Source organism: Hemicordylus capensis, chromosome 1, assembly GCF_027244095.1.
Source record: "Hemicordylus capensis ecotype Gifberg chromosome 1, rHemCap1.1.pri, whole genome shotgun sequence".
Lineage (NCBI taxonomy): Eukaryota > Metazoa > Chordata > Lepidosauria > Squamata > Cordylidae > Hemicordylus > Hemicordylus capensis.
Genome location: NC_069657.1, coordinates 100137827 through 100161935, shown reverse-complemented (window position 1 = coordinate 100161935; position 24109 = coordinate 100137827). Strand labels below are relative to the sequence as shown.

Sequence of the window (24109 nt, the reverse complement as noted above, 5' to 3'; positions counted from 1 at the left end):
AAGAGCAGGTGTAAGGTAACACAGCTCCATATTTATGTAAAGCAGGAAGATAGGATTTTTTAAAAAGAAGCTCATCACCCATGATTCCTTTTATTAGCCGAGCGTTTACTAGTGTGTAAAAACAGGAAAAGCTCAAACAGAGCGCGCCTGTACGCATCCGCCTTAGGGAGGCAGGGTGTACTGTAGTCTTCTGCAGGGAACTCCACCTCCTCCTCTAGCTTTTTTAAACATGATAATTGTCTTGTTGCACTAGGGAGCCCTCTGCATTCTGTTTCCAAGTAGAGGCAATACAGTAGCTGCTCCTGGGAAATTCAGAAACAAGGCACGACGATGCAGGCGACGGTCCTGCAGCAGCATTCTCTGCCCTTGCCTGCGGCTTAGCAACAATGCGGAACTCTGCAAACTCAATTCCTAAACCGGCCAACGCCACAGTCCCTCCCCGCCTGGGCACTTGCTTCCAATCGGAAAGGCTTGCCACACAACAACTGCCTGGTCCCGGTAGACACCGCCCATCACGTGTAGCAGGCGGAGCTCCCCCCCCTCCCCCCCGCGGTGCAAAGCGACGACTGCCCGGGAGGAGGACCGAGTTCTTCTTGATTCTTTCTTTGCCGGGCGAGCTCAGCTGCCGCCTGCCTGGAGGGAGCAGCGCTTGGCTCTGTTTCCGCTCGCTGCTGTGATCTATGGAGGAAGGAGCCGGCGCCGAAACAGAGCCTTTGCTGTCTCCAGGACGTCCCGGCCGGCCGGCCCGAGCGCTGAGCCGCCTCTACTCGGACGGGGACAGCACTGACCTCAGAGACGATGGATGCTGCGTCGAGTCCGCGGCCTCGTTGCCTTACAGTATAGGGAACGGTGAGCCGGGAAATCGGAGTTGTCTGCTGGCCGCTTCTCCCTATGGGGACGGGGTTACCACTCTGTGCAGGACATATATTATTAGGACAGAGATTGGACCCAGCGACGTCTTTTCAACACCAGGGCTTGTCTGAAATGAGGGGGTGCAGCCGTGCCTTAAACCATGTCGGGGGCAGCTACAGCCTTCGACATAGGATGCCCTTCCCCTTTTAACCACCGATGCGTTGGGAATGATTGTGTTTAACCAATAGAAAATGGCAATCGATGCATGCCTAAAGGCACTTTCTGCCGAATTATGCCTTTTCTAAGTTCTTTCTTTGCAAACCGATACCGGGGCTGAGCATTTCCTTTAAAGTCTGCGTGGAATGGGCAGTTATAAAGAAGAGAATCTCTGAACATTAACAGATTGCCTTTTCCTCGCTGCTGAATAATAATATCAAGCGCGCATATGGGATTGGAGGAGGGCCTCCAGAGCAGAAAGTGAAACTTGTCTCAGCCGTGAGCCTCTACTTCCCCTACAGTGTTCCCCTACAGTTCCTGCACGTTTAACCGGAAGCAATGTCCACTGAAGGGATTACTCCCAGGAAAGTGTGTATTAGCAGGGGTTCTCAAACGTGAACTACAACTCCCATCATCCTCAGCCACAATGGCCAAAGGCTGTTGTGTCTGCTGTGGTTGAGAGTTGTAGTTCAACAACATCTGGGAACCCATGTTTGAGAAACCCCTGGTGTATAGGATTGGAGCCTTAGTGAGAAATTAAGCACTATCTGAGATTTCCAGAGCAGGCATTGAAACCAAGGTTTGGTTGACATCAGTATTGTCCTCATAAGAGAATTACAACCTTAGCTTGATTTTGATGATCTCTGCTGGTTAGGAAGGTATGGGAGTGTCCCCTTGAATGTACTTGTATTTGCTGCCTTGTCAACATATTATTGGCTGGGCTGGAGTAACTAAAAAGATCTAGGATAAATTTAGCTGTTGAGCTCACAGAATCACTCATGGAACTTACACTAATGGTTGTCAGGATAGGAGTTCAAGCCTATAAACAGTAGTTGAGTGCTTTGTGAAAGTCCATAGAGTCACAACATCAATAATGATGGCTTATGGAACAAGCCTCTTTCCACACACTCAGGACTGTTTTAGATATTCTATTCATATGTATAATCTAGATAGATTGCACATTTTGTTGACCCGTATGCTTTGTACAGTTGTACATACACAAACTGTAGTACACACTACATTTTCCAGGGATCTAGTCCCTGTTTTTGTAATTGTAGACCCAGACCAAGCAACCATCATCAGCATCTTGAATTTTGCCTGGAAACAAGTTGGCAATCAATGAAACTCATACATGCTCGCTATAGCTTACACACTGAAAATAAATTGGACTGCCACATTCTGAACGAATTGTGAATTCAGAACAATACTCAGGCACCTCACATTGACTTTATTACAGTAGTCTAGTTGGGAGGTTACTAGGATGTGCACAACTGTAATTCCGTAGTTCATGCATTGGTAGGAAAGCAAATCATGTGAATTACACATTACTAGCCGACCCTGCACAGAGCATCTGTGTGCTCTTTGGGGCCGGCAGTTCCCCCTCCCCCCACCTTCTGCCCCAGTCTCTCTTGACCTCCCCCCAACCTTCTGCCCATGTCTGCGCCGCTATCATGCTTTCCTTTCCCGCTGGCCAGGCACAGTGCGGCTCCAGCGCCTGCCCGGACTCATTTCGGGTGTGGCTCCACTGCCTGCCTCCTCTCACCCCCGCCAGGCCTCCGCCGCCCTCTTCCTGGCGGCCCAGCCACCGCCTCACCATGGCCGGCCTGGACCCACCGCCGCCACTTCCTCACCGCAGCTGGCTGGGCTCCTCCTCTCCGCAGCTCTGCTGCCTGCCTCCTCTCACCCTCACCACTCTCTGCCTCTTAATGTCGGCCCAGGGTGAGTCAGCACCTGCCCAGACTAGCAACTCTGGGCCTATATAGGAAAGGACGGTGCTTGTGGCAGTGGGTTCACCACCGAAGGGGCAACACCAAAGGGGGTTGCCCCTTGGTGGGAGCCACTTTGGGGGATGACAAGGGTGAGGGCCAGGCTTTCTGAACTTGTGTGTGGTAGTGGTGGGTGGATATTTTTTTACTTCTGTTGTTTTAAGTCTTGGGTGAGATTTGTTTCTAATGTGTCTGGGTTTATCTGGAGATGGGGAGACGGGCCATATCAGCTGTCCTGCCAGCTCTTTGACCTTGGGGAGTAGTGCCAACCAACCTTGGAACCTCACCTTGCTCTTTTGTTATGCCAGGTCAGTCCAGAATAAATCAGAAATTAGGCATGATCTGATTACGGATGAAGGGGCTGACCTGGTATGTATCACAGAGGCTTGGTTGGGGGAAGTTGGTGGCCCAGCCTGTTCCTGGCTTCTCCCTCCAGGGTATTCTGTTAAGGAGCGGGTGAGAGCATGTGCTGTGGTCTATAAGAACCTTTGTCAGGATTCCTTTCGAAGTGTCTGACCATATCCAATGTGGGTACTTAAGTTTGGGGACTAGGGATAGACTGGGACTTCTGTTGGTGTACCTATCACTCTGCTGCCCAGCGGAGTCCCTAACTGAACTGACAGACTTGGTCTCATGCTTGCTGTTGGTTCCCCAGGCTTGTGGTGGTGGAGGATGTCAATGTTCACTTTGGGACCAATTTGTCGGGGCGTTTCAGGAGTTCATAGTGGTCATGACAACTATGGGCCTATCCCAAGTTGGCTTGGGACCGATGCACATTGTTGGTCACATGCTTGTCTGGTCTTTCACTCTGATCAGAGTTGTGTTCCATGTGATTTCCCCATTGTCATGGATGGATCACCATCTGGTTAAGGTTGGACTCACAATAATGTCCCACCTCCACAGGGGTGAGGGGCCTATTAGGATGATCTGCATGAGAAGGTTATTGGATCCAATAGGATTCCAAGAAGCCTTGGAAGGATTTAGTGTTGGCTCTGCCGGTGTTTCTGTTGATGCATTGATGGAGAATTAGAACAGCAAACTAAACAGCAAACCAGGGCAGTAGACATGAACTTTCTTTAGCGTCCTCTCAAACCCGCTTCAAAATTGGCCCCTTGGTACATGGAAGAACTACGGGGGTTGAAGCAATCGGGTAGACGACTGGAGTGCGTGGAGAAAGACTCTACTCGAATCCGACAAATTACAACATAGAGCATTTGAAGATCTATGCTCAGGCTATACATTTGGCAAAGAAGTGTTTTTTTTCTGCCCATATTGCATCCACAAGCTCACGTCCAGTGGAGTTATTCAGGGTTGAGAGGGGTAGTGCATGTCCCTCTTCCCTAGAAGCAGAATTTTGGCCCATCAATTACCGATTGTGATGTTTTTAATGATTTCTTTGTGGATAAAATATCTCTTATTGGGGCCAACTTAGACTCAGACCCCACAATTACTGCAGTGTCTGATGCAGAGGTGTTCCCCAATAACTCTTATGTGATAAGGCTGGATCAGTTAAAGTTTGACTCCTGAGAATGTGAACAAGCTGCTTGGAACAGTGCAGCCTTCCCCCTGTTCTCTTGACCCTTGTCCAACATGGCTTATACTATCGGGTTTATACTATTATAATTCCATATTATAAATGCTTCTCTAAGGGAGGGCAGGATGCCTCCTTGTCTTAAGGAAGCAATCATTAGATCGCTTCTGAAGAAGCCTGCCTTGGATCCTTCAGAGTTAAACAATTATAAGCCTGTCGCCAACCTTCCATGGTTGGGCAAAGTGATTGAGAAAGTGGTGGCCTCCCAGCTCCAGGCAGTCTTGGAGGAAACTGACTATCTGGACCCATTTCAAACTGGCTTTTGGGCCGGCTATGGGGTGGAGACTGCCTTGGTTGATCTGATGGATGATCTCCAATTGGGAATTGACAGAGGGAGTGTGACTCTGCTAGTCCTTCTGGATCTCTCGGCGGCTTTTGTTACTATCAACTATAGTATCCTTCTGGAGTGTCTGAGGGGTCGTGGGAGCATCTTTGCAGTGGTTTCTCTCCTACTTCTTGAGCAGAGGTTTGTCTCTTGGAGACGGTTTCTCTTCAAAATCTGAACTTTCATTTGGTGTCCCTCAGGGTTCCATCTTGTCTCCAATTTGTTTGATATCTACATGAAACTGCTGGGAGAGATCATCAGGAGATTTGGTGCAGGGTGTTATCAGTATGCTGATGACACCTAAATCTATTTCCCCATATCATTAGGAGAAGGCATAACCTCCCTAAATGCCTGCCTGGAGACAGTGATGGGCTGGATGAGAGATAACAACCTGAGACTGAATCCAGATAAGATGGAGGTACTTATTGTGTAGGGTTGGAACTCTGGAGACTGTTTTGATCTGTCGGTTCAGGATGGGGCCACACTTTCCCAGAAGGAACAGGTACAGTCTGGGAGTGCTTCGGGATCCAAACCTATCCCCAGTGTCCCAGGATGAGGCAGTGGCCAGAGGTGTTTTTCATCAGCTTTGGCTGATATGCCAGCTGCATCCATTTCTTGAAAGAAATGACCTCAGAATAGTAGTACACATATGCTGGTACCTTCCAGACTTGACTACTGCAGTGCGCTCTATGTGGGGCTGCCTTTGTACATAGCCCAGAAACTGCAGTTGGTACAGAATGTGGCAGCCAGGTTGGTCTCTGGTTTATCTCGGAGAGATAATCCTGTATTGAATGAGCTATACTGGCTGATAAGTTTCTGAGCAAAATACAGTGTTCTGGTTATAACCTAGAAAGCCCTAACCAGCTTAGGCCTTGGGTATTTAAGAGAGTGTCTTATTCACCATGAGTCCTACCACCCACTGAGATCATCTGGAGAGGTTTGTCTGCAGTTGCCACCAGCTCGTCTGGTAGCTACTCAGGGAAAGGCCTTCTCTGTTGCTGCCCCAAGGCTTTGGAATGCACTCCCTGCTGAAATAAAAGCCTCTCCATCTCTGACAACCCTTTTTGATTTTTTGTTAATTTTTATTGTATTGTAAACTGCTCAGAGACATAAGCTTTGGGTGGTATATACATATGATACATACATACATACATACAAACACAACCACAAATATTTATGTACCACTTTTCAACAAAAGTTTCCAAAGTAGTTTACATAGAGGAATAACAAATAAATAAGATGGCTCCCTGTCCCCACAGGGCTCACAATCTAAAAAGAAACATAAGACAGACACCAGCAACAGTCAATGGAGGTACTCTGCTGGGGCTAGATAGGGCGTGTTATTCTCCCCCTGCTAAATAAAGAGGACCACCATGTTTAAAAGTGCCTCATTGCCCAGTTAGCAAGGGACATAAACAATATCTTCCCAGCCCACACAATTAGAAAGGGGACTTGCCGAGAGCATGCCCGTCATGACTTCTGCAGATGTGCTGATGCCTCCATTGCGTCTCTTTATTGTGTTTGTGTGGGGGGCTCTATCTGAATGACTCCTCTGTTTATGTAGAGCAACATGAGCATGGTGAAGAAGACATTAGGAGGAAGAGCCCCCTCATGTAATAAAGGAACATGCTAGAAAGATGTCAGGAGGTCCACAGAAGTGTCACAGTGGGCATGTTTTCAGTGCATCCCTTTTCTAACTGTGGGCTGGTAAGGTATTGTCTGGCTTACCATGGATATCCATGCACAGGGATTAGTCAAGCCTAACATGACCACAGTAGCAGCAGGAATAAATGTTTAGTCACTATGAATGTTAAAAAAAATCTGCCAGTAGAAAAATGTCTTCATAGCATGATAGAAAGTTAATAGGGAGGAGGCAAGACAAGATGTCCTAGGAAGGGAGTTCCAGAGTCTGTGTGTGACTACATAAAAGGTCTTCGCGTCCCATCGAATACGCCTCAGATGTTGGCAAGTTGCAGAGAAGGGTCTCCCCAGCAGATCTTAACAAATAAGTTGTAGTTTGGTCAGTTACTCCAGTATTCAGGATTTTGACTTGGGCGGTGTGTGTGTAATAGATGTTTATATATTTTTAGTCATACTAAGTAATAAATGTTAGTGTAATTTCTGACTTTCTTTCATTGGGTGCCAGATATTTTATTGGCAACGTGTCCTATGTTAAAGCAACATTGCTAGACACATCATAGTAAAACAATTATTTCCATTTTTCTTCAGACAAGTGAATTGTGGTATGGTTTGGATGATGATTTGCTCAGCTGGCCTGCTCCATATGATTAAGACATGAGCACACACATCTCTCCCACTGTGCCCTGTTCATTGAATGGTGGCATGGTTCCTTTGAACTGCCCCTCTACATGTGCTCCAAATACTACTTTAAAGTAGTATTTGAAACCTTAGTAGAGGGGCAGTTTGGGATGCACCATCCCCTGTATGACTGAGGAATGGTGGGTTGGCTGGGCAGAGATACATGCATGCTCTCCGTGAATTCATGTCTTAATTACATGGGTGCAGGGCTGGTTGGAAAGTATTGTCTGAACTTGCCCTGTAAAGCTGAGAAGCATGAGAAACTCTACAGATCTTCTAATAACTTCTTGACACATTCCTAATTTCTTGTTAGAATTCACTAATGTCGAGGCTGTCTAACTTTCCTGGCTAAAATTTATGATGGAATCTCCCTATTTTATATTTGAGAATTCTTTTTAAACACAATTTCTCCTGTTAAACCATTTATCATATCTGTGAAAATATAGATCTGTTGAACCTAAATGCAACATACAGTTCAGGAGCCTGCAATTGTGGTCAGCATTTGCATCCTTTTACATTACCTCAAATTCAGTGTTCTTTGACAGTGCCAATTCACAGCCCGGTTCACACATGAAGGTGGTGGCATCAAGGCTTACTTCAAACAGTACTCTCTTCTGCCATAATTTCTAAATCCAGTTAGTAGCTTTGATGGGACCTCAGAAATGACTATCACATGCTTAAACTTTGCAGTTACTGATCATGACCTCTACTTCAACCAAGCTGTAGTCTTCATTGAAGATGCAATTCAGGTACATTCAGCTTATGTCTCATTTATCAGACTGTGGCACAAGCAAACTGGGAGATTTGTTTTTGTATCTAGTATTGGGTTTCTTGTTCAGCTACTGGCATATGGTATAAATTTTAATTACTTTTGAGCTCTGTGATTTACTCTTACCTTCTATGCGGTAATGAAGTATCCTACTAATTGTAGTAAAACTTTTTGTTGTATATTTGTTGTATATTTGTACTTCTAGATTTTTGGGTTAAGATGAATATCGTATTACCTCTTAAGAACTTTCTGGTATGAAGATAATGTTTAGTTGTTAGTAGATATTTGCTTTGAATGATGCATTAGTAGAGCCTTCGGAGTCAGGCGGCATACAGATTAAATAAATGAATAGTTGCCTGTAACTTTTATACGGCCCGATTTGGAGCCGAGCAAGTGTGATGCTTGAATGACTTCTCTTGTTTTTCACTTCTTTAGTATCGTTCCATAAATCACCGTGTGGACTCTTTCTCCTTATGGCTGTATCGGTGGTATTATTCAGATGTTTGCCAATGGTGAGAAACCGGGTTCACTTTGCTGTTGTATTTCCTTGGTTATTTCTGCCTCTTACAACCTTTTCCTGTCGGTAGTTCCACACATACTTGCTTCCCATCTTAGATGTCTGTATATTCCCTTACAGCCTCTCAGTGTTCCCTGTAAAAAGGATTAGCTTCCTCTGGACTTTCTCTGACTTTTAGTCTGAAGAGATTAAGTGTCTTCATCTCAGTCCATTACACTATAACATTTGGGAAGAGCGCTATTACACACCCTCATTTTAATGTACAGACGAAGTCAGCTTTTCTACTTGGCTTATAATTATTATTTTCAAAGATAAGTTTTGGCTACTCCTAAAGATAATGGCTGACAACCATACTATGTTCGTCAGGTGAACAGTGCCGACGTAGCGCTAGCCCCTCTTTGCTTTCTGAAACATGGGTGCTCTTGTGCAAGGGTGCAGCATGAAGCATGGCTGTGCTCTAGAACTGCTTTGTTAGAGTGGAAACATGTTGCTGAAGGTCAAGTGATGTGTTTTCGCGCTAACAGAGTGGCTTCAGAACATGGGTGAGCTCCAACCATATATTGTGCCCACGCTTCAGAGAGTGTGGAGATCATTGCAGGGGCTAGGGCTGAGAAGGCACTGTTAGGAATGCCCGTGTTTGGTTAAGTCAGGATATTGGCCGATGTGTATGACTGTACAGGTTGAGTATCCCTTGTCCGGACATCCGAAATCCGGAATGCTCCAAAATCCGGACACCATGCCGTAACAAAAACAAAAAATAAAACGCCTCAACTCACTCGCTCACAGATTCCCAATTTTGCTGCTTTTAAACATGCAGTCAAAACTTACTTATTTCAGAAGGCTGTTAGTGACAGGGGTTTCGTCTGTAATTCTCTCTAGTTGCAGCTCTGTTTTTATTGTGAAGCTTTTTAATGTTTTTGATGATGCATGTTGCTTTTCCCCTCGGCATGCTGCTGCCCTTCTCCTCCTCCTCGACCTCCTCCTCCCTCTGCTGCCATTGGAGAGTTTCTACACAGGACTCCAGCATCAAGAAGTGGATCCGTTTCTGCCCCCCTCCTCTCCTCTGTGTGTGTTTGTTTCTGCCTGGAAAAAGAGTCCTGTGCAGAAACTCTCCAGCGGCGGCAGAGGGAGGAGGAGGTCGAAGAGGAGGGTGGCAGTGTGCTGAAGAGAAAAAAGCAAGCTCCCTGGTGCTCTGGTAACCACCGCTTCCTCCCCTCCTCCTCTCAGCCCAGTGGCACGCTTGGCTGGAGGTTTCTCTGCCCAAACAAACAAAACACACACACACACAGGAGGGGAGGGGGCAGAAGCGGATCTGCTTCTAGGGGCTGGTGACTTGTTTTGTTTGATTCTCTTGGTCAGCTTCTTCCTTCAGTGCCAATGGGGAGACTAGAGACTGAAAGGGAGGACCTTTATTATGCAAGTATTCCAAAACCCAGAAAAGTCCGAAATCCATAACACTTCTTGTCCCAAGCAGTCCAGATAAGATATACTCAACCTGTAGTTCCATAGTTCTTTTTAGTAAACTAACGTTGTGGACCAGTTTTCATTTAATTGCTACATTCATAGTCTCTTGCTCTCCTAGGGTTTTGATTGCCACAATTACACTAATCCTGGCTCTTGCATTCATTGAAACGCCTTCTTCACTTACCATCACATCAGATGTGCGATATCGCTCTAAAGCCTGGGAGCCTCCTTGTGGCCTGACAGAGATAGTTGAACTGCTTTGCTTCCTTGTCTTTATACTGGATGTCTCTGTAAAGGTTAGTGATGCCCTGGGCATGTTTCTAAAGTCATTTTCATGGATGGGGTTAAAGTTCTCTGCCTTCAGATTATGGGTCCTTTCTTTTAAGAGGAAAAAAGTGCCGTCGAGTCGGTGTCACTGCTCTTAAATGTTTGTTCACACACCGTGACTGATGCAGTACTGCAACTTGTAGTGCTTGACTGGCATTTCTAGTGGACCTGGGCTGGTACAGCAGAATGAGCTGTTGCTTCTGTGCTGGAAACTGTCAATGTTACATAGGAGTGTGCAACACATATATAGTAGTAGGTTATAACAGGGTTGCATCTCATAGATGCATGACAAAACGGAACTGTTCCCCTTACTTATCATAAGATACTGCTCTTTTTGTGTTGATAACTTCCACTGTCTGAACCTTCCACTGTCTGAACTTGAACCATGCATACCTATAGAGTCGCTTAGTGTGATTTTGAAGGGACCCATCAGATGTCTGCAAATGATTGTTGACTTGGGTGTGTGGCAAGAACACATGATGTAGTGGTTAGTGTTGGACTAGGACCGGGGAGACCCGAGTTCAAATCCCCATTCAGCCATGAAACTCACTGGGTGACTCTGAGCCAGTCATGTATCTCTCAGCCTAACCTAACTCACAGGGTTGTTGTGAGGATAAATGTAACCATGTACACCACTCTGGGCTCCTTGGAGGAAAAGCGGGATATAAATGTAAAAAAATAAATAAAAGTACTATGTGGCTTTTGTAAGGTTTAAAATTGAATGGCTAGGGGGTAAAACAGCTTCAAAAGATTTCTATTTTCAAAGATTCAGCCTTATACAGTGAATATTCACACACATTCTATTTTTTTTCATGACTTTAATAGAGAAACAAAGAAGAGAGTGTTCTTTTTTGTGGTATTTTACCTGACACAAGATGCTGCAAAACCAGCATCAAGGCAAAAGTTCAGTTTCCCATTTATTTATTTATTTATTTATTTATTACATTTTGTATCCCACTTTTCCTTCAAGGAGCCTAGAGCCGTGTACTACATACTTGAGTTTCTCTTTCACAACAACCCTGTGAAGTAGGTTAGGCTGAGAGAGAAGTGACTGGCCCAGAGTCACCCAGCAAGTATCATGGCTGAATGGGGGTTTGAACTCGGGTCTCCCCGGTCCGAGTCCAGCACTCTAACCACTACACCACGCTGGCTCTATTAGCTCCCTAATAAATTTTGGGGAAATACAATTCATTATATGATATATGTATTTGACAAATGTTATTTAAAAAGCAGCTAAAAATAAAAAGGTGGTGGTCTGGCCAGTTGCAGTAAGCTAGTTACATGTTGAAGCCATTTTCTTTCCTAGAAAGGTCTTCTTTATCTTACAATGTCCTAACTGCTGTTCAAACATGGATTGCCTCCTCAGAGTTACCTAATAGGATGGGAAGAATTTCGGAAAACCAAGTGGCTGATGGCATATATCCTGATTCTAATAGTCTCACTTGTAGACTGGATTGTCTCAATGAGCTTATCCTGTAGTGAGGTAAGGAGAGAGAGAGAGAGAGAGTGTAATTGATGGGTATAAGAACAAATTTTAAAGTGTTCTATTAGTAGACCTGCCAACATCCACAAAATGCCTTAGAAAGTAAATTACTGGCATCAGCATGTTAAAATCAACACTCATGCCACATCTATTGTACAGAGGGTGACAAAGAAGATGTGGGTAATGCCATCCTCAAAAATTAATTTTAAGGTCATTTTCAAGGTCACAAATGACTGCACTGCATGGCTTAGGTTGCTTTTGGAAAAACAGTCTCAGCTCTGAAATCACGGAATCAATCTGGACATACTATACATCAAAATGAAGGTTAGGAGCTGTACTACAAAACATGTACATAGTAGTGAAACTTTATCTTTTACAGGTAATTTGCTATAAGAGCTTTTAGAAACCTGGAGATTAGGGCTTCAATCTGCATTGCCATTCTAACCTTCCCACATGGCTAATTCAAGCCTATTATATATTTGTTAGATCTCACTACCTATAATTTGATGCATGGTATGTCCAGATCAGACTGATAATGAACAAGTTAGGGCTGCAAATCCAAGGTACACCCCTATCCTTCTGACACATTCTCTTTAAAACTACAAGTTCTAGAGTTCCTTGTGCATACACATGGAGAGGGACAAGGCCCCATATAATCGGGGAAATTGATCCCAGATGATGGGAGCCGCTGGTACTACTAGTAAGATCTACTTTTTTGGTGTGGTTAAAAAAGAGTACAGTTGTGTGGTGACTTGCTCGAAGTTTTAAGTTTGTACGCAGGAGGGAGCAGCCTGAGCAATTACTGCTCAGGATTATGATTGTTATTATGATGAACTAATATCTAATATCTCCAAAGCTTTTATTAATGAAATCTGTAATTTATTTAATATCTAAATCATTATTCTTAAAGTTGGGTAATGGATTATAGCAAAACCTGAATATATAGCAGAAATTTCAGTATCTAGATAGAAAATTAACTTTCTTTTAAAAAAAATGGCTGTGGTTGTAATTAAAAATACTCAGAATCTTCAAGGGCAACTGTGTTGTCTGAAGTTTTCATTCAGTAGTTCATGTGTTACTTTCAGCTCCCTCTCTGTGTAGGGCATTTAAACAAGTGTTATTCAGTACATGTCTGTACTTCACCACTGCTGCTAAACATGTGCTTCTCAGACAGGAAACAAAGATAACAGAACTATTTATTTAAATTTACAGGAAACAAATGGAGAAGAGTTTTATGCTTAATTATTTGCAGAATTTTGTGCCAAATTTATAATATCAACATCCTGTATCTCATTCTTTGATAGTTTAGTGATTATTTGGATACATTTGCTGGTCTGGTTCCTAGATCGTTAAAATACAAGTAATTGAAAACAGTCTTCTAGGAACAAGCAAATGATCTATTGATTCCAGCTTCTTGAACCCTCAATTAGCCGATTCCTGTCAGAACTATCCTTTAGAACTTTATAAATTGTGTGAGGGCTATAGCACACACAACCTCTTACCTGGGCGGTGGGGACAGCAGGCGGGGAGGCAAGCTCCGACCTGCCTCCCCGCAAACAACCAACATCATATCTTCCCCGATTGCACGCCCCCACACGCATCAGGGTGGCAATTGGCAGAGTGCTGGTGGGAGAGGAAAAGCTCTTGCTGGGTCCTCTATGGACCCAGAATGCTGTGCATGAGCAGTGGAGTGTCTGCTCTTAGTATTGCAGCCACACTGCATGACCACTCTTTCACTGCCAAAAATGGCGCTGGGTGGGCAGGAAGCCCAGTTACCCAAGGGCAATTGTGTACATGATTGCCTACTGAGTTAAAAAGAACCATAGGTTTAACCGTAGTAAAACCCTGGGTAGAAGGGCTGGGCTACCCAAGCCTGGGTAGAGAAGAAAGAAGAAAGCAGAGTACTATTGTATGAAGAAGATCAAAATATATTCCCAACGATGTCAGAATCTGTAACCATATAATGAATAAAATAGAGACCAAAACAGGAACCATATTATAGTCATACAATGAGTAATACAATGTTAAGTAGAGGCCATAAAGTAAGAGCCACAGATAGAAACCATTGTAATACAATGTTAAATGAAAACCAAAATAAGAACCATATTGTAGATAGTGATACAATAAGTTATGGAATGTTGAATAGAGACCATAAACGCGTAGCGCTAAACAATATTTTTGAGTTCTTCATCAGAGTAAGTGTCAATATACATCAAGTGGAAAAACTTAAGAGCGGAGAAATCTCAAGGTAAATCTTAAGAAAACCAATCACCTTCATCCACAACTATCTATAATTCATGGAGATCTAAACAGGTCTTTCGGAAAAATTGCTCTAGTAATTTCTACTGCCAAATTTTGTACGGATGAAGCACATCTCTCAAACTTCAGTGTTGCAAACTTGCTCACCACTTATAGGTTTGTGTTAAACCTGCTGTATGTGAATTTCATTAGCAGCGTCTAGTTCTAATTTAATGGCAATTCCCTTCTCATTGGACTTCTGTTTTTATGTGCTTGCATTGCCTTTTCAAAATTCAGCGTCAGTGTTTAGTTTGATCAAACCAAGCAGACATTGCATTTAGAAATAATTGTTTCTCTTGCTTGGATGTTGGCTTGTTTTTCGGAACCAGATATAACTTCTTTTTAAAATCTTAGGAACTGAGGATAAGACGAATCCTCCGACCTTTCTTCCTCCTTCAGAACTCTTCAATGATGAAAAAGACACTAAAATGTATCAAAAGGACACTGCCAGAAATTGCAAGGTGGGATGTTTTGTAGCAATTACCCATCTGCCAGTAGATAGTAAATGTAGTGAAAAATATCGCCTTTCCTCCCCTACATTATGTTACCATTTTGGAGGGGGGAAGCAGGGGAAAGCCTGCATAATTGGTTAGATTGGGACCAATGCTGGGAGGAGGGATGAATCTAGAAGGACAGACTCCTGGACAACTGTTGAAAATTGAGGATGGATTTGTGTCTATATAACATGTAGCTGCACTCAAGTTCAAAACACGTCCTGTTTATGTACTGTATAGTGTTAGAATTGAGAAAGCATTGCTCTTAGCACAACAGTAACCTCTTCTGGCCACTAGAGGCATGGTGAGATTTTAATAGGTTTGTCTTGGTCAGTTAGAACTATTCAGTTGTTGCTGAAGGCTAGTGCCTGCTTGTGTATGTTGTTCAGTGGCTCTCTCTGCATGTGGTATTTAATTTTTTAATAAATCTGTATTTATTTTTTGAACTCAGCCTAATGTCTCCAGTTAATCTCTTGGGCTGAACTTCTTTACCACCAGAGCATACTCTGCTGTGTGAGGGTTTTAATGTTTCCCCTCACCCCCCTCAACATACTGTGTATGCACATGCATTGCTTATAAACCATACTTACTTATACACTAAGTTTAATGTATCTGAATCCTACCTGAATCCTGCATTTTGGGGGCCTATACCCAAGTTCATTTTTAAAATGAATATAAAGTCATTCATGCAAAGTGTAATGTCTGAATAGGGCCTTTGTTGAGATAGGAAGGGATAAGTTTGCTTCTGTCAGTGAAAAGTTTTGCATTTTCATAAGAATTGAGCAGCAGAGTGGCTTCTCCAACTTATTCACCATTTTTGACTGAATTCATGAAAACTTCTTCAAGCTAAGATGTTTTCCTGAACTGATGAGTGATTTTAAAAACTGATTTCTTCTGGTTTATTTGAGCATTGGCATAAAGCATCCCACTCTGCCCCGCCACCCGCACCCTCCTTGTGTTTTAATGAAATAAAAAAACTAATGCTGGCATTTGTGTTTTCTTTCTAATAGTGTTATGCTGCTCTTAGCACTTCACCTGTTTCTCTTTACCATATTTGGCATGCTGCTGTTTGCTCGAACAAAGGTAACTAACAAGGATGCTTGATATAGTGGTGGATTTACTGAGAGAACAGACATAGGAACAAGGGCAAATGTAATCAGACCTTTTTCTTCTTTTGTCAGAACTGTCACTATTTTTCTTGTGTGTTAGGTTGGTGGTATTTTCTCATGGGTCTGGGTAAATTTTGTGTGTGTTCTTAGCCCTAAACATAATATTGCACACCTTTGTTGCAAATTGATCATGATCATCCATTGGTCTGGTTCAGGGAATACTGAGAAGGGACATGTCGAGAGGGTGCCCATCATAACTTGTTTTGTGGATGTCCCATCACCCTCCCAGCACATCCCTTTATTGTAAGGGGAAGGCTGTTCATTTGAACAGCTGCTCTACATGCAACTCTAACTAGTATTTGGATTGAGTGTAGAGTTCCATTTGAATGAAGAACCCCACAAGCGATAAAGGAACATGCCAGGAGGCTGCCAGGATCCGCTGAAGACAATATGGTGGGCATGCTCAGTGTATCCCTCATGGGCTGGAAAAGTATGGTCCAAACCAGCCCTCCCTGTCTTGCTTTCCATCTGTGCAGTAGAGAGCTAAGAGGTGAAGCCAAGAAATCTCTCTGCCATTTTTTTGCTGTATAGTCTGTGCAATTCTTAAAATACTGGGCTATAGCCTTTCCTTTCCCATCCCCCCAGGCTTTGTTGTCTGTGCTCTTTCAAGAGTACATCAAGGTTTTATGACTGAAACAGTAAATTTTCAACCTACTCCCTTGTATCATCTTGTAACTTAGGGCTAATTTCTTCTTAAAAACAAAAACAAAAATCCTGTGCGCAGATGTTTATCACTTTGTTTTTACATAGTGATTCATTTGTGTAGAACTGATCCTAAGCCCCCACCAGACTATGTGTGCAAGAGACACTACACACATAAAACCTCCCGTCCAGTGTGGTAAATTTTTATATAAGTTGCACTCCTGGCACAACTGATATGGTAAATTGATCACACAGAAACCACCACACTCAAAAATGAATGTGTGACTCAGGCCTTAGTTACGTAAAATTGAAGTGTCTTTATCACTGTCTTTTTCTTATATAGAACTAGCTGAAACCTTTGAAAATAATCAGTTTCCCCAGAATGAAAATTCCAGAACCTATTTAGATGAAATCCCTGCAAATTTCATCTGATTCTGAAAAGAAATTAAAATTTTACAATGAATTGAAATTTGCCTATTGAAGTCATTAGCAAACTGTTCAGAAACTAATCAGAGTTTGTTTGTTTGTTTATTTATTTAATTTACACACCCCTAGCTTAGACATCATGATAAATCATAGTTTAATCATGTTATGGTAGGATACCTCTGCGCCTCAGGCTTATGTACTCCCATTCCTTTTTCCACACAGAGAGGAAGTTTGAATTTCTAATTATATCCCCCAAAATTAATTTTTGAACTCTTAGTGGGATACATAGTAATATTCTTAGAAAAATATTCTTCAGCGCATATCTCAAATATCTGGGAGATTTTCTGCAAATCTATTATTTATTTGAAATTTTGAAACTTCCACTTTATTACGGTAAAATTTTAAATATAAACTTTTCTATGCTCAAATTGGTAATTAGCTAGTAAATATTAAATACCCTTAGGTGAGGCCCATCATTGATTGGGCAAAATCACTTTGTGTATATTGAACTTCTAGGAAGAATTAAAAAATTAAATATATGTAAAAGAATTTTTTATTAATGTGCTTGCAAAAGGCAAGTGAAACAACAGTTTTAAATTTTTAGGATTTAAACTTCAAATGTTATATGGTTATTATACAATAAAATGTATATGGTAAATCTAAAATGAATTAAATTTGAATCTGAGAAAGATCTGCTTTTCTTGGGCATTATCTTGTATTGGAATTATTGATCTGAAATTATTGATACTGAGTGTCTAAAAATCAATTGAGAACAATAACAGTTAAAATATGATTATTAATTTAGAATTTCTGCTAAAAAATTACAATTTTTGAAAAACATGTCCCCAAGCATTTCTGATGTAAAAAGTAATGCATTCAGCTAATTTAATTGGCAGGGGTTTTTCACACAAAGTTTGGTATTTGTAGGTAATCAGGAAAGTCACCTTAACTGGCGCAGTGGGGAACTGCTTGACTAACAAGCAGAAGGTTGCCAGTTTGAAACCCCACTTGTATGTTTCCCAGACTATGGGAAACACCTATATCAGGCAGCAGCGATATAGGAAGATGCTGAAAGGCATCATCTCATACTGCGCAGGAGGTGGCAATGGTAAACCCCTCCTGTATTTTACCAAAGACAACCACAGGGCTCTGTGGGCACCAGGAGTTGAAATCGACTTGACGGCACACTTTACCTTTAGGCAATCAGAAAGTGTGCCTTTATTTTGCACAAACAAATTCTTCAAAATATATAATAGAATATTATGTCACATTATCCCATCCCAGCTTAATTCCTGTCATTCAAACAGCAGAACACTATTGGAAGATGCTCATATTGTGAGCATTAAGGGGAAGCACATTGTTGCTCCTCTAAATTGCTTTGACTTGCTAAGCGAGTGTAAACTGAGACTTCATGTATCTCTTGTAGAAATAGCTGTGTACCGTGCTTTATTTGCATCTCATTTTTGATTCTCTCTTTAACCATTTCTTATGCAGTCACCTGTGTCTCTGAAGACTGCTAGAGCAACACAAGTTACTGGAGTCATAACCTACTTTGACTCATAGTCTTGTGCGGCATCATGTGCTTGAAGTAGATAGTAACATCAGTTTGGGGATTGTGTTTGCTTGTTAAGTGCTTTGGTTCACTCTTCAGTATCACTTTGCTTATTGAATCTTTCTGGCTATCGGCAGGACAAGGAGTGGCAGGGATATTTCCACAACTTACCAGATTCACTGACTTCATTACTGGTATTGCTGACAACTGCAAATAATCCAGATGGTAAGCATACTTTCCCCCTCCCCCTTACCCCAATAGTTAACATAATAAAAATGAATATTGGTCAAAAAATTTAAATTACTGGGTAAACTCTTGAGGCTTATACATTTTTGTATATTTCTGCCTCTCTTTCCTGGAAATGTAGGTGGAAATTGCTTCATTTTCACAGGCTTGATTCATCCATTACTATAGAAGTATGGGAGGCACTCTCCTCCGCCACCACATATGTGCCTCACTCTTTAAAGAACTTTTGGGTGAAGACAGACACACCTGGGAACAAGAACAGTTGTGGGTTTGTTGGCTGTGGAGCGAGCTCGGCTCTCTCTTGTCTTGGCTCCTGTAAAAACAACATGTGGATCAAATCCTAATTGCCTGTACTATTACTATGAATATTTCTGTTCACCCTCCCTCCCATGTTATGCTTGCTGTCTGGATTTCCTCCCCCTTTGGGCATGCTGTCTGGTTTATCCAATCACATGGACACCCCTCGAGTGCCTAGCATGTTTATCTGATCAAATGCTTGTGTGCTGCCTTTTGCATTTTTTTAAAAAAGTCACACAGGTTTTTAAACACTGTTTGGAGAGGGAGGAAGATGGTTTTGTGATTGACACAAAGGCCAGTTAACAGAATAGCCATACGTGGAAGGGGAGGTAGTTTTGTAATCTGAGTGCATTTTTTAAATTTTTTTTTGATATTTGTATTATAGTGCGCTTTCCTAAAATTGTCGCACTAAAAATACAGTTACAAAAGCTAATACCCCTTTGCGCTGGGTAATCCAGCTTTGTAAATGATTGATGCAAACCAGCTTCTGCTGAAAACTAGAAGAACAGGTTTACCCTTAGCCCAGTCCGGGTAAAAATGTGTATCTAAACAGCAGTGAAAAATCTTCCAGAGCATGCTCACCACTGAAGCTATGTACATCTGTCATCTTCTTCTTTCATGATTTTGTTTATACTTTATGACTTTCAGGCACATTTCTAACATATTTAAAATTCTTATTTAGTGATGATTCCTGCATATTCTAAGAATCGAGCCTATAGCATCTTCTTTATACTCTTCACTGTGATAGGTGAGTTGAATGCTTCTTTGAATAAAATACAAATGGCTAAGCAAGTTGGTGGGTGCTAACATTTGTTTTTATTTTGTTTGATTACAACTCTATGATTACAATTTGATCTTTAGTATTAAAAGTACAACACTGGTTTTAGACACAGATACATTAAATGCAAAGATGCATTAAAACAGACAGGTTGTAGCAGAGCAGCAGCAACATATACAGTCTACTGGCTGCTCTGGCAACTGAGATCTATTAAGTGAGGCTGCTGCCTCTGGTGGGATGCAACTATAGAACTGGTTCTGTTCTAACCCGGTTTAAATAGAACCAGCTCAGTTCAACTGGTTTGGACTTACTAGATTGGACTCCAAAAAAGGGATGCTGATCTGAATTTGAGCCAAACTGGAAAAAGTTTGGAACTATTTTGGCGGTTCGAGGAACATACTTGTAAAGGGAAATCTGGTAAGGATTCCCCTTTACAAGCAAAGGGGAAAACCCTGCCTGTCTTTAAAATACTCCTGATTTGGGGGTGGGTGGGTAGGGCTGAGAGAGCACCTTGATAGTGGAGATGGTATGGCTCCTCTGAACCATATCTGGTGCACCAGCACAGCCTAGTTCTGGCCTCCATGCATGCCTTTGTGGAGGTCACACAAATGGCATGCACGGAGGCCATTTGCATGATGACGCAAATGGCCTCCACCCATGTGTAGAGGCCACACAAATGGTCTCTGCGCATGCCCAGAGGCCGGAACTGGGCAGCACTGGAGTGCCGGACCCAGTTCGGAGGAGCCGTGTCGCAGCCGAGGTGCCCTCTTGCCACCCCCATTAGGTGTATTTTAAAGGCAGGCAGGTTCACCCCTTTGTTTGTAAAGGGGAATCCTTATCAGATTCCACTTTACAAACATGTCTCTCGAGCCGAATCAAACCAGTTCGCCCCAGTTTGACCCTCGGACCGAACCAGGAGCTGGTTTGACTCGGACCAGCTTGCGGTCCGGTTAGAATTCTGTTCGAATTCGAACCAAACCACCAGAATCCATACACAACCCTGGATGCAACAGCCCACTTGTTGCATCAAGGAAAGGAAGCTTGGTTTCCTGGGTAAATGAGGCATGTTCCTAAGGAGGCTTTTGTTTTGCTTTCCTCAAATAGCAGTTCCCAGCATGCTGCATGGGAGACTGCTTTGGGAAGTGAAAGGGAATTTCAAAAGCAGTTTGTGATGTGGCATGAGAACCAGCAGAGATCTGCAAGTCCTAGATTCTCGGGGTGTGTGTGTGTGTGTGTGTGTGGAATACCCAGTGAAAGAGTTCATTTGGAAGCTTGCAAAGGAAAAGAAGAGAGCATCCAAAAAGGATTTTTCCTGCTCAGGAGAAGAGTGGGAAGAATGGAAGGGCCACATGGCTGGTGACAACCACTTCCCTCTTATCTTAGGCCATTTGCAGGTGGTCACAGGAGATCAGACCCATTTCCTCCCCCTTGGCCGCCTGGCATGTGTAAAAGACTTGAGGGAGGGATAAGGGTCTTGTTGTATTTTGTGTGGGGCTATGGAGAAAGTAAGGTGATGTTGTGCTTCTTGCCTTTTTCATAGCCTCCTGCACAGATGAAATGAGACTGATCTGCTGACCACAGTTCTTTGGCAGGCTTAGGGAATTTAGAAGAGGGAGAGGGCTGCTGGTAACCATAAAAAGTAGCTGGCAAGAAAGCCAGGCCAATGCAAGTAAATGTGTACGTGAAGCCAATTTTGTTTAAAGGAGGATAACTCATTAATCTCTGGGAAGAGATTGTAGTGCAGAATACTGGATAATCGTTGAAATTAAAATAGAAACGCTGAATAAGACAATATAATGGTGATGATATACAAATACTCTGCTCTTCAAGAAAGTTTTTTTTAGCCCTCTTTAATGTGTAAAATAGAATAAAACAAACAGTGACAGCTCTTCCAAAATCAAGCAAACACGTTTCATTGTCCACACACCATTATCAATGCTGTATTGATAATGGTGTTTGGACATTGAAACGCGTTTGCTCGATTCTGGAAGTCATTGTTCTATTTTACACATTAAAAGAGGGCTAAACAACTTGCTTGAAGGATAGAAAGAAATTTTTATTTTTAAAAATTGGGAGTTAGCTCCAACAGAAGATGGTACCAAATGCTAGAATCCTAGTACCTGTAGGGAATATCTCCTACTGTTGTGGTGGGAGCTGGTGAAGGTTTCTGTGCCAACGAAGGAACTGAAGGCATATATGGACAAGGCAAAAGGAAATATCTTCTACTCTATGTTAGTCACTTCAAATCCAACAAATTTTAAATTAGTCCTACGATAGTTATGCATCCAAGCCAGTTTTTAAAACTGAATAAGGTTCCTATTATTCTAAAAACAAACCAGAACCAACAGCTTTTAAGATGGTGGGATAATCTTGGTACATTCCTATTTGACCAGCTCCCCTTAGAAATTTCTATTATTGTTGTTTCTTCTCAAATTCTTGGCTGATAAGGAGTTCAGGTGGTCCCCTCTGTTCAGTGTACACTTGAGTAAACATATGTTAGTGAAAAGAAAATGAAAAAAACTTCTTTTCTTAAAGGAAACTTGTTTCTGATGAACTTGCTGATAGCAATAATATACAATCAGTTTCGTGGATATCTTCTGGTGAGTAAAGCCATTGTATGTTTTCTGTAAATGTTGAATCCTAATTCAGTCTAATGTGCACTAGATACATACTTTGGGGGCCACATTCCTGAGGGTCTTTTGAGTGGTAGAACAATTGGACAGTGGCATAGGCAAGTACAGCTTTGACACTGGCTCCCATACCACTTGCACACTGTCACATGGTTGCCACTTCACGGTTACACTGTGTGCTCTATTGTTTGAAAACACTAATCACATGGATGGGATGCATTGTGGGTGTCTTTTTCACATGATTTCTCACTCCTTAGAGAGGGCCATTTGAGTGGGAAAGACTCAAATGATTGGCTCATCCTGCCTCTGGTTGTGATATTCCCGCACAAATTGCAGCTGGATCATTTGACATCATAGGGAAATGACTTCCATGTGGCACTGTGTTAGTAAAGGAGATACTATCTAATAGAAAAACTGAAATTGAACATACGGTTTGAGTGTCCCTTATCCGGACATCCGAAATCCGGAATGCTGCAAAATCCAGACACCATGCTGTAACAAAAACAAAACGCCTCAGCTCGCTCGCTCGCAGATTCCTAGTTTTGCTGCTTATAAACATGCAGTCAAAACTTCCTTATTTCAGAAGGCTGCACACATCCCCCTCATTGCCCACCCGGGACATTTCTTCCCTGGTTCTTTCATCCCAAGCCCACTCCCTGCTTTCCTCCCTTGCATCGCCTCCACCCACAGCTCTGGGGTCCCCACACACTCCAACCACATTGGCAGCAGTTCTCTTCTTTAAGGTGGGGCTGCAGATCTCACGGTCAGGAAAAGCCACAAAGGCTCCTTTCTAGGGGGAGGGGGCGGAAGGGAAGGCACCTGTGCCGAATGTTTCTTCCCAGTCGCCTCTCTAGGAACCTGGACTCCCTCAGGTTAACCCTTAAAGTGGCCTTTCGCTGGCATTAGGCAGCAAAGGGGGCTTCTCCATCCCTGCGTTGCAAGAGAGAGCAAAGAGTGCATGCTCATAATGTAAAATACAGTAACCTTTCGTGTTTTGACTTGGCTACCATGCCCAAGATATCGCATTATGAAAATATTCCAAAATCCAAAACACTTCTGGTCCCAAGCAGTCTAGATAAGACCTGTACTGTGTTATGAGCCGCATAAAGAACAATTTGTTATGGGGTGGCTGACAAATAAAGTTTATTATTATGCTATTTACACACAGTCTACCAGATGTTATTGACTGGATTTGGTACTCTAACTATTGGGCCCTTTCCAAGGGTCTAGGATAACTAAAGAAAAATGAAAGATAGTGTTCGTGCTGTTCTGAGTAGTGTGGCCTTCTGTAGTTGATGTGTTGTAATTTTATTGATGCCCAAGGTGTTGAGATGGTGTTCAAGTTCTTTTGGTATTGCACCAAGGGCACCAACAACTGTTGGCACCATTATTGTTTTCTTTTTCCAAAGCTGCTCAATTTCAATCTGAAGATCCTTGTATTTAGTTATTTTCTCCAATTGTTTTTCGTCAACTTGTCTATCCTCTGGGATTGCAGTATAAATTATCAGAACCTGCTTCTTCTCGATGACTGTTAGATCATGGGTATTGTGCGCTAAATGCCTATCAGTTTGTATTCGAAAATCCCAAAGAATTTTTGCCTCTTCATTTTCTGTGACCTTCTCAGTCGGATGATTCCACTAATTTTTGCTTGCTGGTAATTTGTAATCATCATCATCATAATCATTTATTATTATTATTTATTACTATTAAATAACAGTAATCTGTGTCTGCAAGAAAGCCAGCAGCATGCTTTGTTCTCAGTGCTGAAATAACTGCATATTTTATTTATTAAAAATATTTATACCTTGCCCCTCCAGTACACTACTGCTCGGGGTGTCTCACAACATTAATAAAACAGATAAAATTTAAAATAAGACTAACTGTAAGACAAGTTAAGTTAAACTACCAGGCTAAAACTTTTTAAAATTTTAAAAATAACATTTTAAAA

General features: G+C 42.3%; 1 protein-coding gene across 2 annotated transcripts in view; it reads left to right on the top strand.

The window, feature by feature from the left end:
• The first annotated feature begins 565 nt into the window (after positions 1 to 565).
• The window catches only part of TPCN2 (two pore segment channel 2), a 53594-nt gene continuing 30050 nt past the window's right edge, over positions 566 to 24109 (top strand). The window contains exons 1-10 of one of the 2 annotated variants that reach the window (XM_053286652.1): positions 566 to 849; positions 7760 to 7818; positions 8274 to 8350; positions 9938 to 10115; positions 11513 to 11629; positions 14282 to 14388; positions 15432 to 15504; positions 18348 to 18435; positions 19436 to 19501; positions 22067 to 22131. In XM_053286652.1, the coding sequence (XP_053142627.1) occupies positions 681 to 849; positions 7760 to 7818; positions 8274 to 8350; positions 9938 to 10115; positions 11513 to 11629; positions 14282 to 14388; positions 15432 to 15504; positions 18348 to 18435; positions 19436 to 19501; positions 22067 to 22131 (999 nt within the window). In that variant the 5' untranslated portion in view covers positions 566 to 680. The remainder of the gene's footprint in view (positions 850 to 7759; positions 7819 to 8273; positions 8351 to 9937; positions 10116 to 11512; positions 11630 to 14281; positions 14389 to 15431; positions 15505 to 18347; positions 18436 to 19435; positions 19502 to 22066; positions 22132 to 24109) is intronic. The other variant, XM_053286653.1, reaches the window with a different exon arrangement.